This window comes from Toxotes jaculatrix, chromosome 2, assembly GCF_017976425.1.
Source record: "Toxotes jaculatrix isolate fToxJac2 chromosome 2, fToxJac2.pri, whole genome shotgun sequence".
NCBI classification, from domain to species: domain Eukaryota; kingdom Metazoa; phylum Chordata; class Actinopteri; family Toxotidae; genus Toxotes; species Toxotes jaculatrix.
Genome location: NC_054395.1, coordinates 26668085 through 26682676, shown reverse-complemented (window position 1 = coordinate 26682676; position 14592 = coordinate 26668085). Strand labels below are relative to the sequence as shown.

Below are 14592 nucleotides of genomic sequence, written 5' to 3'. Positions count from 1 at the left end.
AGATACATAAAGTAAGTTGCTTTCAGTGTTCTTAATTCATCAGCATCAGCTGGAGGGTTACCAGTGTACAAATTTAACGGAAGTCAAAACAGTCAAAAGCACTCAAAGGATGTTCATTCCAGCCTGAGAGGCAATCGAACGTTATATGAGGATAATTTGCATTTAATGCGTTGGGCCATATTTCGTTGCACAGGAGTTTAAGAGAGCACTCCTGCCTTTCTGTTATACTCAAATGTGTCTATGACATCGGGAACATGAATAGGTTTAGTTGCTGCAAGGTGCAATGAGGACTCCAACAGCTTTATGATGGCTGAGAATGCAGGTCGGTCTTTGAAACTCCACATCCAACAGTACTTCATCAGATCATACCTAAAAGAATAGATAAGGAATTTCAAATGCATCTGTCTAAAAGACATTCACTTATTCACTATCTTTGAAGATACAGTGAGGATATGGTTAGCTTAGTTTAGCACAAAGACTGAAAGCAGTTATGGGCTTATTGCAATATCTGAGTGGAGATACAGATAACATGATAAAGCGTTGCCAAGTATATTACTCCATGTTATGAAAACATATTTTTCGTACTAGTTTACTTACAAAGGCCCTCCACAATTCTCCGGTCTCCTCATTCTGTAAGACCCTTGTAGCTTCGGAAGGACGGACAGAGGCTCTAACTCAGGGTATGGAGGAGAGCCTGAGATAAAAACAAGAAAAAGAATTTTTGCATGAATAAATGTGAATCTACAAGAAGCTAATCATCAAAGGCGCATCATGATGGATGGAAGCATTTGTTTACAGATAACAGGATGCGGTGCTTTACCTAAGGTAACCAGTTCGTAGAGTAAGATTCCAAATGACCACCTGAAATAAAAAAAATGTTAATAACTGTTCTGATCCACTGATGACAAAGCAAAGCATCCTGGGTGTTTTGTGTGTGTTTGGTTTTCTTGGCCATAACTCTGCCCTTACACGTCCCCCCTGTCAATACTGAGCTGCATCATAATCCTCTCTGGAGCCTGCCATTTGAGAGGAACCTCTGCTGCCCTCTGCCTAATTGATGAATCCATTTTGCGTCCTCCAAATGCTACACCCAATCCAGACACTCGGGCTGAGAGGTCTGGGCCAATTAAGATGTTCCTGGCAGCAACATCACCATGCACCAGCCTGTGCTCTGACATCAGGTAATCCTGAGGGAGGAATCAATTACAGCCAAACATGTCAGTCTTTGGCTGGAATATTCATTCAAAATTCAAGATAAACACTTTTCCCTAGTACCATGGGTAAAAATAGCAAGTGCATCATGACCTGCTGCAGTACAGAGTGACTTCATCAGTACAGCATGGTATCTAAACTGAGCTCATTTTAGTCTAGCTGTTTGTTGGAAATAATTGGCCCACAAAAATGGACTCACCAGGCCAGCTGCAACTTGCTTGGCCACAAGAAACACTGATCTCTCAGAGAACTCCTGCAATGGCTCCACAGGGTTTAAATTCTTCTAGAGGGAAGAAAAATTGCTTGTCATTGCACTAAATTTAGAAACCAGAGACTGCGTGTTTCATCAAATTTAAGCTCTGCACCACTGTTACATTTCTGAGCGTCCAGAGGAAGTGAAGGAGGTTCCCTGGGCTGCAGGCATCTAAGACCAGGTACATGGGGAGACGCTTGGTCTGACAGCACAACATCTTCACCACATTCTCATGTTTACACACTGTTGCATGGAACAGGAGACACTCCACAAACTCCTTAGCTTCAGGGTGGTTGGGCCCATCTGTATGGAGTTACATCAGAGACAGAGGGTTACAGAACTCACATGATAAAGAATAACAAAATGAGCGATGTTATCAGCTGTTTTTTTTAAAATTATAAACATACTTTTACTGTAATTTCAAACAAAAGGCTTTTACTCTGATCTCCCTGGATTTATGACAAATTCATGCTGTACCTCGAAGGGACTTAACCACCACAGCAGAGGAGGGACCGTCTCTCTTCTTCAGCAGACCTTTACAAATGGGGCCATAGTGGCCTGCCTGCCAAAACTCTAGTCCCTCAAGAACACACTCCTCTGGGATTTCCCAGGGATACAAAGCCTGCTGGACCTTTGCAGTGCTTACAGAAGCTGCAGACAGGGTTGCACTCTGCTGGCCTGTTAAAAAACCCCAATCGCAGACACTGGTGAATTTGATAAATAAGAACTTGGCATTGCTCTCAGGCACTGACATACAATAGCTTTTGATTTTTGTGGTGTTTTCTAGTGTTTACATAAAGAAGTACAGTTAATACAGTTCATACCATTCGTAGAATGAGAGGAGCTGCTCTGCTGCCTTTGTTTGTTCTTGTGGAGACTGCAGAAAATCAGAGCCACCACTAAAACTGTGCTGAGAGCTAACAGAGAAGGGATGATGATCAGAGCAAGCGGACCTGATGACTCCTCATCTAAACAGCGAGTGAAAGACGGAGCAAGTTCAGTACATTTCAGAACAGTTTGTCATTTTTTTTCCTAATTTCAACAAGTGTCATCACAAGAAAGGAATCAGATTTTGATGCATTTCGAATCACACCATTTAAAGACTTCTTCTGTTTACAATGCAATACATGAAATGTGTAAAACTTACAGCACTTGGAGAGTGAGGTGTCGTTGATACATCTTGTGTCCACATCCATGAGGAGCAGCTGACATTTCTCACACATGAGAGAAACAGCAGACCATATTAACAGAAGAACGTTTGCCCCTGTGGTGAGAAAAACTAAGCAGCCATGAAGGTGTGAAAAACTAATTAACTATGAAGGAGCTTAAAACTGAAAAATCAAGCGTGGCATTAAACAAGCACACAGTTCAGTGTCCAACCTTTGCCTGTCTGCCTGCAAGGGCACTGACCGAAATGGTGAGCTGGAAAGTTGACCGAATGTTAATCATTAATAAATCAAGAGAAATGATAACATTAACAGGTGTTGTGCTCACACCTATTCCAACCTTAACAGTTAATGGATTGAACTGATCAGTATACAAAAACGCTCATTTCAGTTTGTTTTTATGATCTTGATGGAAAATTTGGCTGCGGCCAAACAGGACAGTAAACGGACAGGAGCAATAAATACTGCTGCTACTACTACTACTACTACTAATACTACTAATACTAATAATAATAATAATAATAAAAACAAGGGGGTAAAACGTGAGTGATGTCGGTTCTGGATGCTGTGGTGTATAATTATTCTATTTAAAGCACAATTCACCAGTTTTTGCATCTTTGTGTTGTAAGCGCATGATAAGAAGTAAACTTTAATAGTTGCACAGTGGCGTCAGTGTTGCTGGGAGGTGCCAGCCCCTGACTCCTACATCCACAAGAGGGCAGGGTAGCGCAAGGAATCGCCTCCAACAAGTCACCTCCGCCTCGGGTCTGAGGGCAGGACGGGCTGCAGCTCTCCTGAAGCATTTCATGGATTTAGAGCTACACAGTAAAGCGCGGCAATCACACGGAAGTGCCGGTTTATTGCATTAGGAACAGAGCACAGAGCAACAGGCAGATACATTTGACCAAGTTAGACACAAAGGTCGATCATCCCGATCTTACAATTGGCATTTCCCACGTGAAAATATGTGTCCCCCAGTGCGGGAACTCCGCCTTCCTAAACATACCATGGAAACAAAATCTAGCGCTTCCCAATCACCGGAGACCCGCCTCTTGCCGTTCACCATTGGTTCAATGGAGAGGCTTTAGGACCGTCCCCCGCCCTCTGATTGGACAGAATCCCCTGCACTTGGGAAAGCAACACGGAAAAAGATAAAAAAGTTATGGAGTGAAGCCTAATCGGATCACGTCTGTTGCATGCATGCTGCGTAGTTTTTAGTGGGGGAAAAAAACCCCCACAGTGTTTCTGGAGGAACAGGGGAGAGCGCAGAGCGCGCAACTAAGAACAAGGAGCAGGGTTTCATCGTTTTCAAAGGATCAGATAAAACGCCCGGTTCAGAGGAGGGCAAGGTATGTTTTTCCGTTTCCAAGGGCTGCCTCGCTGATGTCACCGCGGAGGAGGGTAGGAGCCGAGGACAGGTGCGCCGAGTAAAGTTACCTCTCCGGTAGGCTTGGATGAAGAAGTGTCTCGGAGCGAAGACTTACACAACAGCTGATCACTCTGTTTGGAAATCTTTTTTTTTTTTTTTTTTGAAGTTTTCCTTTATGAGTTGAAACTCTTTTCTGTGATAGTGATATTATTGTCTGGACATTTTTCCGAAGTCTTACGTGGAATATATTTCACTCCACGCTTTTGGAAGTGGCCGTGTCTGGCGCGCACAAACCGCAGCTACAATATCGAGATCTAACGGCGTGGAGGAAGCTGCTGTTGCGTTTTGTTTTTGAATGCACAGCCGTGAACGGGGGTGTGGGATCGAGACGCCCCAATATCACAACCGACACTTTCCGCTTCAATGCGACACTGACGCAGCTGGTCTCGCATCCTCAGTCGCAGACAGGTGATGCTCGAGTAATTCAATGGAGTGACTGATTGTCAACAGAGGGAGTTTGATCTGAAAAAAGAGACTTGTTTTCCCTGGAATGGAATACAAAACAAGAGAGCAGGTCCAACTTCTATAATCTGCAATGATTTTTCCGTGCGTCATTGCGTCTTAGGGATCAGAAGCGGGTCTTGAGCTGAAGGACACTCGTTCTTGGACTTGCTTTCGGGTTTACAAGAGCTACCAACAATGTCCAAGACACTGAAAAAGAAGAAGCACTGGTCCTCTAAAGTGCAGGAGTGCACCGTGTCGTGGGGAGGTTCCGGGGAGTTGGTGTCCGTAGTTGAGGTGAGAGGCGGCGCTGAGCTGGGAGAGTTCCCGTACCTCGGACACATAGTTTCGGAGGCTATGGTTTGTCACGCGGGTAGGTTTCCCGGCAGCGGGGACGTGCTGCTGGAGGTGAACGGCACTCCGGTGAGCGGACTCACCAACCGAGACACACTGGCTGTCATCCGCCACTTTCGGGAGCCCATCCGCCTGAAGACTGTGAAACCAGGTGTGTGCCCATCCTTATTTTGAATAACAATGAGCCCACTCACCCCCTCTCCCTGCCACACATACACATCCAAACCTGTCGCGTGTGAAATGCTTTAAAATGGTTTGTCACAGCAGAGTAACCTGAAGATTGAGAAGCTTATAGGACAGGTGTGACTAGTTCCATGAATAAATAAGAGGAACTTAGGGATACAGCCTCACAGCTGAGTCCCAGTTTTCCTGTAGAGCAATGTGTTTCAGGATCAGGTGTTTGCAGTCTTATGTATATGTGGAAGCAAATCTGTGTGTCAGGTTTTCATCTGGCTTAAGCATAAATTGTCTGTCAGCATGGATCCCTTTCTTTCATGTGGAGATGTACAATTTTCTACTATTGCTTTTGCTGCCGCACAGTCCTGCTGTGTTTAAGCACGCTTGATCACACTGCCCAGATGTGTGTGGACTACAACATAAACCGTGAATGGTAAATAAGCTTGCAGTCCCTTTGTCTGAACTCTGAACACTGTAATCCTCTTTGCATCCACGTGCAAGTGTTGTCTGTTCTATTCTGAGCTTGCGTACAGTAACACACTCCTATAGAGGAGTTGGCTTTATTTATATAGTGCTAAACCATAACAGAAGTTAGCTTTAGGGCACTTTTCAGATAGAGCAGGTCTAGGCCGAACTCTTTACAGCATTATTTACAGAGACCCAACATGAGCAGGCCTTGGTGACAGGAAAGGCAAGGAAAACCAGGCTCTGGGCGGCTGCCTGCCTTTAGAAGTTAGGTTGAGAAAGAACAGAGCGGAGGGCGGATGTGGCAGGAGGAAAGAGAACTGATAATGATATAAACGATAATAATAATGAAACCAATAGTGAGACTAATATTAAGGCTAATAATAATAATAGCAGTGGTTTCTGAGAGAGAAACAAGAAAGCACAAGACTACAGGAGAGAGAAGATGCCAAGTTAGTAACATGCATGGGACATGAATGCATACAGATGCAGAGGGAGAGGAGGAGAGAAGTTCCCCCCGGCTGCAGGCTTATAGCAGCAGAACCAGGGGGTGGTTCAAGGAAAGCCTGAGCTGACCCTAACTGTAAGGTTTATCAAAAAGGAAAGTTTTTAGCCTGCTCTTAAACACGGAGAAGGTGTCTGTGTCCTGGACCCTGACCAGAAGATGGTTCAACAATACAGGAGGCTCTGCCTTTCTTTCTGCTTTTGGAGACTCTGGGAACCACACTGTACTCTGGGAGTGTAGTGTTCTAGTGGGGTAGAAGAGTAGCATGAGCTCCTTAAGATATAATGTGCCTGAGCATTTAGGGCTCTGTAGGTGAGGAGGAGGATTTTAGATTCTGTTTTGGATTTTACAGGGAGCCAATGCAGAGATGCTAATATGGGAGAAATGTGGCCCCTTTTCTAGTTCCTGTCAGTAGTCATCACATGTGTAGTACATGCACATGCATTCATGAAGGTACACACACACTGTGTGTTCTGTGTCTGTAAGCTCAGCTTCTTGATTGGAGTCATGTGTCTGTTACTACCTGACTTACGAGCAGTGTGTTTGTACTTCTGTATGACTCACAGACATGTGTAATGAATGTGTTCAATGAGCCAAAACATAATGATAGTCAAACTCTACCAGTCATGTGGGACTGTAAAGTTGTGTGTGTGGATGGATAGATTTGATAGTTGCACAGCTGAGTGTGACACTTTTAAACTCTTAACAGGGATTTGTTAATGGTTGCCTTGCCAGCTTAGACAGTAGGAGTCTGCTTGCAGAGTCCAAGTCTAATTGAATCAATTAGGTCCATATCCCTAAATCCCCAGGATGCTGTGCCAGCCCGGCGACATGGTTTGGCACCTTGACTGTAGGCCAGCTTTGCTTTATGGCGGTCTTTCCTGCTGTGCATTAGGTTTACCTGTTGGTTAGAGTTTAGATATGTGGCTGAAATCAAATTCACAGTGTTATTCAGATTTATTTTTAGTGTTCAGCGCAATGACTTTTCATAGGTATGAAACAAAAACTTTGTAGGAAAAGTAATTTACTGTTTGGCCATTAGAATCAACGTTGATAAAGATGCCTCACACCAGTTCCACATCACTCACCCTGTCTCAACATTTCTAACATTTTCCCTTGACCTTGTGTTATGTAATGCAACTTGTATGCTAAGTGATGCTCGAGCTACACTTTGACGTGTGCAGGCTGCTCACCGTGGGCTCCTCTTGGGGGCCTCACTGTGTGTTTATATCTTTGTCCCCTCTCTCATGATTAATTCATCCTTCATCCATCATTGATGCTGCTCCGTGCCAAGATGAGGTGGCCGATGGGCGGATTAGATGTTAGCCGACCACTGTGGATGTAAACCTGTATTCTCTTAAGACTGCAGAGGGGGGAGGTGTGGGTGTTAGTAGGACTGAGTAGTGCGGTTTGGGGTTAATTTTAGGTGACTGCTAAATGTTGCGATTTCTGCTTGTGTTTCCAAAACACACTTTTGTAGACTTGTCACAGCACAGTGTTGCTTGTGTGCCTTGTGTTTGCACAACATCGGCCTGAAAGGGAAGCATTTCTATCACTTCAAAGTTTGCACAAGTGTTAAGAGTGTCTTTACTTTATCATCTCCCCTCAGCCAGTTATGCCTTATCATCCCATCTTGTTGTTCCTCCTCATCCCTGGTATTTTCTTTCCTTCACCACATTATTCCATATTTCACTCTGATTTTGCCTTCATACCCCTCCTTCTAAACCCCATCTGTCACAAGTACACTCTATATTTCCTCTTTTTTTTCCTACCAGCCATATTATCCTCCAAGTAAATCTAACAAATCTGTCCAACAATGTCCACAATCCGAATTTTACTGACCTGCCATGACAGTTACTCACGCCGCCTCTGAATCAAACATGGTTTTGCGCCCTCACTACAGCTGAGACTTCTTGACACTTCCTCTGCACAGTCAGGACAGAAAACAGAAGTTTGTCTCGAGTGGTCCTCTGGCTCCAGACCAGCCAGTGCACTCAGTATGCAGCTCCCATCTTGTGAGAAGCACAGGGCAATAGGCAGTAACCTTGAGGGGACAATTGAGAGTAGAGGCGTAGTGATCGCAGATACCTATTGCAGCTTAGAGACTTGTGAGTGGGCAGCTCATTGATTAATGCTGTAAACAGACTTAGATCTGCTTGTTTTTGCCTCATGGAGCTTAATGGATGGACCATTTAGCTCTCAGGTCTCAGAGCACCCTTGATTCACAAATCAGGCCTGTAATGGAAAATGGGACATAGGTTTTCAAAAGGTTTTCTCCCTCTCATTGAAAGTATGAAAGATAGATAATGATAATAATACTGAGCTGAACAAGGTTCACATTTTACAGTGCTGCCCCAGAGATTACATCAGAGCGCAATAAATGAATGTATTTCTGAAGGCAAGGTCTGGTTTGAAAAAACCCTTATCACAGGTCAGCTTGTTCACCGCGGTGTTAAGTGTTCTTCCCTGTAGACAAAAAGGAAAAATAACTTAAAAATATATATAAAATAAAACAAAAATTTCTATGTTAAGTTCATTTTAATAATCCGAAATATGAACAAAATATCATCATGACATTATTAACTCGGAAAGTAATACGTCACTATTAATACAAAAGCTTAATAATGCTAGAATTTTTTAAAGTAAGGCAGGGATGATCCTATGATGCTGTGTAAAAGTTTGGGTAATAAAAGTACAATGGATGTCTGCTAAAGGAAACGCAAGTAAGGATATGTATTTTTTCAGGAATATTTAATTTTTATTTAAAAGATGAATGAGGTTCAGTCAAGAGTCTTGAGAATCCCAAGCATTTTAATTTTGAATGTATAGCAGGCACACACAGCATTTGTAGCCGCATCTACAGTATCTAGTGAGAAATGAACTGCAGAAATGTGTAATTTCATACAATCAGACTCCACTTAATACCCAAGGAGAGGCGCCAAAATGAGCTGCTTTCAGTTTTTCTGTTTGCCATTTTCATTTAGGAGAGAGAACTATGGATAACTGAAGTACCTTAGATATCTCACATGGGGCTTTTATTCTGAAATGAACACTAAATTATGAGGAATTCACAGGCACTTTTCAGTTGTTGTTTTGGATCTAATAGACTCTTTTTCAATCTTGCAGTTCTTTTTTGTACTGAAGAGACTAGAAAAGGATCTCGAAGACAAAAGATGCCATAAGGAGTTCTGTTAACAATAAGCTTGAATAATAGAGTGTGAGAAAATTGCAGTGGGTTTTTTTATTCTATCTGTTAGACTTTTTTAAACAGAGAAATTTAAAAGACTCTCATCCCTCCTTGGATCTTCTTACATGGTGACAGATCATTAACCTGTGATGCTTAGTGCGGGAGGAGGAGTTACTTTATGATGAAGTGTTTTAATTTACCGTCTTGATGTGCCAACATTTACTCCGTGGCGTTTGGTAATTTACATTACACTGCATTTTCCCATAATGCCTTTTGACAACCACCTGGGGGTGTGCCTGAACCTGTTGCTTTCAGTTGTGGTTTACACACGTGCCACTTTACATAGTAAAGTGACTGTCGCACCGTGTATTCAAAATATGTATTCTGTTTAGGGCTGCAACTAATAATTATTTTCATTGCCTAACACAATCTCAGTATTATTTTCTAATTTGATTATATGATTCCCACACGATGACATCTTCAGGTGTCTCGTCTTGTCCAAGCCACAGTTCAGAGCTCAAAGATATTCAGCTTACTACAGCGTGTGACAAAGAAAAGAATTAAATTCTTAACCAACCAACTTTAACATAATGTGGCAATTTGCTACCTTTTTCTCTCCAATATAGGCAATCTTAGTTTCCTTTCCTTTTGTCTCACTAGTGGTGTCATATTGAGGTTAACACTTCATACGTTTGCCATCAGCAGCAGCAGCTGAGCAATAAGTGCACAGCCTGTGTTAATGTGTACCCCCTGCAGTGCAGTCAGGGCTTCTATGACTAAGCTGCTCTAAACCAGCTGAGAGGAGCTGTCAGGATCTCTCTGGTTCTGCGGCTCCGTCTCCCCACAGTAAATGTAACTTCTGTTTCTCTCACTGCCTTTGTTATATCTGCATCTACAGCGAAGCCCAGGTTTGTCTCAGAAAGAAAATTTTGCTTTAACTAGACAATTGAGGCACCAGAAAACAGTCCTTTCTCTTTATTCTTTTGAGTGAAGCAAAACTTCCCTGTTGCCACAACAAAGACCACAACAGTCAGACCATAGTTTGTTCAGGGTTGCAAAAATAATCTTCAGTCCTGTTCCTCCTCTCTCCTCGTGCTCCTCCTGCAGCTCTAAACATGGAGGCCTGTCAGTATTCCAAGCGCAAATGGAACTTTACTGGCACCCTTCTCCTCTCTGCTCTCTCTGTTGCATCCTATTTTGTGTGTGAGTGTGTGTGTTTAAGTATATGCATATCGCAGCTGTACACCTGATGTGACATCCACCCATCATCCCCCTCCCACTGGCTGCTCTCCCGGCTCATTCCCCAAACCTGTCACACTTCTCCACCCTTCGCCCTGCCACGCCGTCAGCGGTGAGGGACGACTGTGCAAGCTGATGGGAATACTGAAACCCCCAGAAGGCAGCGGCTGCTCTGAATACCAAAACACACCTTCTCTGTTCTTTTTCATCCCTCCATCCTTCCCAGGAGTGGCTCTCTGCTTCTACAACTCACAACCCTCCTACTGGTCCACTCCCTCTCTCTAACAGCAGTTGTGCTTCTGCCTCCTCCTGTCTTGCATTTCTTTCCTCCTTTTCCTGCAGTTGCAAGTCAGTCCAGTGAAGAGGAAAGAAATGAGTGTTGGAAGAGGAAGAATGAAGGTTTGCCCAATATGAATGCTCATTTAAGGATCCCTGCATCGTTTCTACGGTCTTGGAACCACCGGTGAATGGCAGAGCTCCCCAAATCTTCCCCAGATGTTTGGCGACACGTGCATCCTTCTTCATTCTACCTTGCTAATGCTGTCCATAGAGCCGCATTGCGGTAACAAACAGGCCAGCAACAAAGATAGCATTTTCATGTGAGCCATGCCTCTCACTGGCAGGCACCATGACTTGGCAGGCATGTTTAAAAGCAGTGGAGATGAGTGTGTGCTGATTCACCAAGACTGCGTCTTTCTGCTCACCGAGTGGCCGTGCTGTGATGTCAGCAGCAACAGCAGCAGCAGCGTCTCCAGGTCGCTCCTGGTGGAAATGGATGGTGTAGTTTAGAGGTGTACACACACACACACACACACACACTCTTCCTCAGAGACTCTTGCCCTCCTTTCCTCAGCTTGACTACTAATTGGTCCCTCTCCAGCAGCAAGCTATCCCTGCAGCTGTTTATCCCTTTTGAGATAAGATGAGGTCAGCTTCTAAACAATGCATGTACATTCATATACAGAGACCAGAGCCGGGCACCTCCTGTGTCATTGAGTATGAATACATCTCATCCTTTTTGTGTTTCACCCACTTTTTCCGAAATATTTTCGAAACAAATGTTCTCTGCGATTTGGTGTTGCCATGTAGCTGAAAGTTATGTCTCTTGCTGCGAAGAGGACAGTGATCACCACAGTAAACAAGATATTTTTGTAACATTGTCTCCGCTAGTGGAAGGTGGTGACGAGAAAACTGAGAGAAAGTAAGAAGGTGTTTCTGTCTAAGCACCGGCCAACTTTCACGCTAATTTTTTAAATAATAAAGCCCAAAACATTCGATTTTCTTTGCAGGTTTATTATTTCTGTTTTCACCAAGTTAAGTTAGAAAAAGATGTAAATCAGTGACTGGCACAGAAATGGTAAAGCAGTTGTTTTGATAACGGTTATCTTGGTTTGTCATCTATTAACATTCTCACTGCTTTGCTGCACTGAGCACTGATACTGACTTCCTGATGAGGAATGTTTGTGTCCCGAGTCTGAGGCAAACAGCAGGGGGTAGCTGGGCTGGAGTGAGCTGCTACAACAAGTGGTTATAAAGATGTTGTGCTCGTAGCAGAAGAGCACCACCACCTGACCCTGATGTGTTTGAAGACAGATTTGGCCAGTGGCCACAGTCTGATTAACTTAAAAAATTGTCCCTTTTGTGTTGCCATGAGCGGCAGACAGGGACTTGGTTCAGAAAGAGAAATAGAGATAGAGTGAGGAAATGGACTGTTATGAATCAATACACAGGTGCACATGTGGATAGAGGGATATAGGGGATAAATTATCTGACGGCTGATTGAACCGAGTTTCCTCCAGATGCACACTCACTGCCCTCTGCGGAGAGCCTATTTGGGGACTTTGTTTCTGGCTGAGTCTGTATGAAACATCCATGCGGTGTTGCTGCAGAGGCAATAACGGGAACAGAGAGAAGAGGCAGCTGGCACGTCGCTGTCTCGGAAATTTCCCTGGGAAGGATTCTGTTTTGAAGGATGTATTGGATTTAAATGGGGAGGAAAAAAAAAAAAATGATGAACAGGTTTAGAGAAAAGAAAATGGGGTCAAAGAGGGAGGAGTGCAGACAACAGGAGGGAAAGGAAAAAGTGAGAAGGAGCAAGAATTGCAGGAAAAGAAACAGGAGGATTGGGAAGGTGAGAAAGCAATAATAATCTCAGGGGCTGAAAACAGTAATCACGGCAACAGTATTGATTCTCTGTTGTGACTGTCTGAAATGATTCTGCCTACTGTTAATCAAACCAACACTTACTATTTCAGATGTACCGTATTTCCAATCATGTCTGCAAGTGACCAGTCTGTGACTGCATGTGTGTGTGCAGGCATGCATGATAATGAAAAATGAACGCACATCTGAATTGGTTTCCGTCTCTGGTTGCCTTTGGAAGCCGAGCTCAGTCAGAGAGAAAGACAGTGTGTTTTCCTCTCTGTGCTTTTGCAGGCTGTCATCGTATCCTCTCAGTAATTATGCTCGTATTTTTTTTTACTTCATCTCTTTTCTGTGACACAGAAGGAGGATGTAGAGGTAGAGCTGTTTAGACTTTCTTGGACTCATTTTCCCAGAGATCTCAGGAGTTTATTTAGGAGGGTAATGATAAGACTAAGACAGATTACCCGTCTGTGTTGTGTGAACTTGTGCATACCTCTGTTCCTCCATTTGGGATCTTTCTTGACACTCTGGGTAATCAATCAGTTGAGAAGGCTCAATCCCAGAGTTCACTCTCCTGGTTGGCTGTGGTACCTCAGTCTTGGCCCTGTGCCTGTGCTGATGGGCCTTCGTCAATACTCCTTCTGCCAGCTCAGCCCACTCAGCTGTTTAGTGGTGGTACTCCACCTCGAAGAATCGATTTCGGCGCATTTTGCTCGTGTCCGTGACAACATCTCATATCAAACGGATGTAAAGCCCCCCACCCCCCAACACACCCTCACCGTAACCACCTACTCAGCCAGATGCTGCTGAGGCCCCATCTGCTCTCAGAGCTGCAGCCCTGCTGGTGTTTCTGCCAAACCTCTGCATGAGAACAGTGAGGGGAGTGAGAGTATTTCATGTGTGACCACTGAAGCTTCCTCGTTCCTTTTTCATATCTTATTTTGTCCTTTTGAAGAATAAAATGAAAATCCTGCTACTGGATGTTTGATATCTTTGATTTATAATCAGGTTAAACTAAAGATGTAATTACTGGCTGAACTGAGCTTAGTCTGACCAGGCATCAAGGTTGTTTAAAGCTGTTTAGATGTGAACAGAGATACTGCATGAAAACATCTGAAGAAAAACAGCTGCATAGATGGAAAATAAAGTCAATTTGAAGCTGCATTTGTCCTGATGTGGGACATGGGAGGGAGCCATTTTCTCACTATGTTATTAATGCATCGTGTGTACTCCTTCCTCCCTCTATGGCGAGATGTCATGCTCTGTGGAGATGAGAATCCCTGAGTGTCCTCATTAGAATTCATGGATGTCAGGATCTCAGCCCGGCCAATTTAGCTTGCTTTGGTCCTTAGCTTCCCTAACAGGTTATTGATCGGGTCCAATCTCATCCCTGTTAAGTCAGCCGACACATCCGGGGCCGCTGCACATGCCCAAGGGCCTGATCTTTATGAAAAGCCGAGGACACCAGGAGGACGTCTTGCTTACAGTGTGTTTGACTCACAGCTCTTATTCATGATGTTTTGCCTTTGCAGAGGGAGCTAGCGTGCTCACGGTGACCACTGATGGTATCTGTTTTGACAGCCTGCCTTCTCAGTATTCAGTTCGTAAAGGCTTTTTCTCATTTTCTGCTAATAAACCAATCCCAGGATACAAATTGCAGAATATTTCTGCCCCTGAGATGAGAAGAGAACTTGCACTCTCTGCAGTGAGTGTGTGCTCGGTTATCAGGTTTGGCTTGTTTTTTTTTTTTTAAAGGCCAAAACACACACACACACACAGTGACAAATTTACCCCCAGGCTTTGGCAGCAGCCGGCCCGTCGCCAGCTCTCTGAGGTCTTCGAGCAAATTGACTCAAGAGATCACATGCACATTACTCACTGTTTAAAGTAAGCAGATGGACGTGTTTGTCTGCAATCCTGACATTGTAGTGATGCAATCATTGGAATATCCACTAGTACCAGTCATTCAAGTGTGCCAGACAAAAGCCAGGGCAGATTGTTTGAATATCTTTCAGATAT

At 43.9% G+C, this 14592-nt stretch overlaps 2 protein-coding genes across 3 annotated transcripts in view; one reads left to right on the top strand and one right to left on the bottom strand.

Moving 5' to 3' along the window:
• Positions 1-177: 177 nt before the first annotated feature.
• Positions 178-2861, bottom strand: si:ch73-206d17.1 (tyrosine-protein kinase STYK1). Of its 2 annotated transcripts, none has more exons than XM_041060632.1 (9): positions 2613-2861; positions 2290-2433; positions 1943-2143; positions 1587-1768; positions 1412-1495; positions 970-1187; positions 821-861; positions 598-694; positions 178-369 (listed from the first exon to the last, which is right to left on the bottom strand). In XM_041060632.1, exons 1-9 carry the CDS (start codon positions 2686-2688, stop codon positions 198-200), a joined length of 1215 nt encoding a protein of 404 aa, XP_040916566.1. In that variant the 5' UTR covers positions 2689-2861; the 3' UTR covers positions 178-197. The 2 variants fall into 2 exon arrangements, with proteins under 2 accessions (XP_040916566.1, XP_040916575.1); XM_041060641.1 differs by having other exon boundaries at positions 1412-1492.
• Positions 2862-3785: 924 nt separating this feature from the next.
• The window catches only part of magi3a (membrane associated guanylate kinase, WW and PDZ domain containing 3a), a 101247-nt gene continuing 90440 nt past the window's right edge, over positions 3786-14592 (top strand). Inside the window, exon 1 of the mRNA XM_041059851.1 lies at positions 3786-5006. Coding sequence (XP_040915785.1) covers positions 4700-5006 — 307 coding nt within the window. The 5' untranslated portion in view covers positions 3786-4699. The remainder of the gene's footprint in view (positions 5007-14592) is intronic.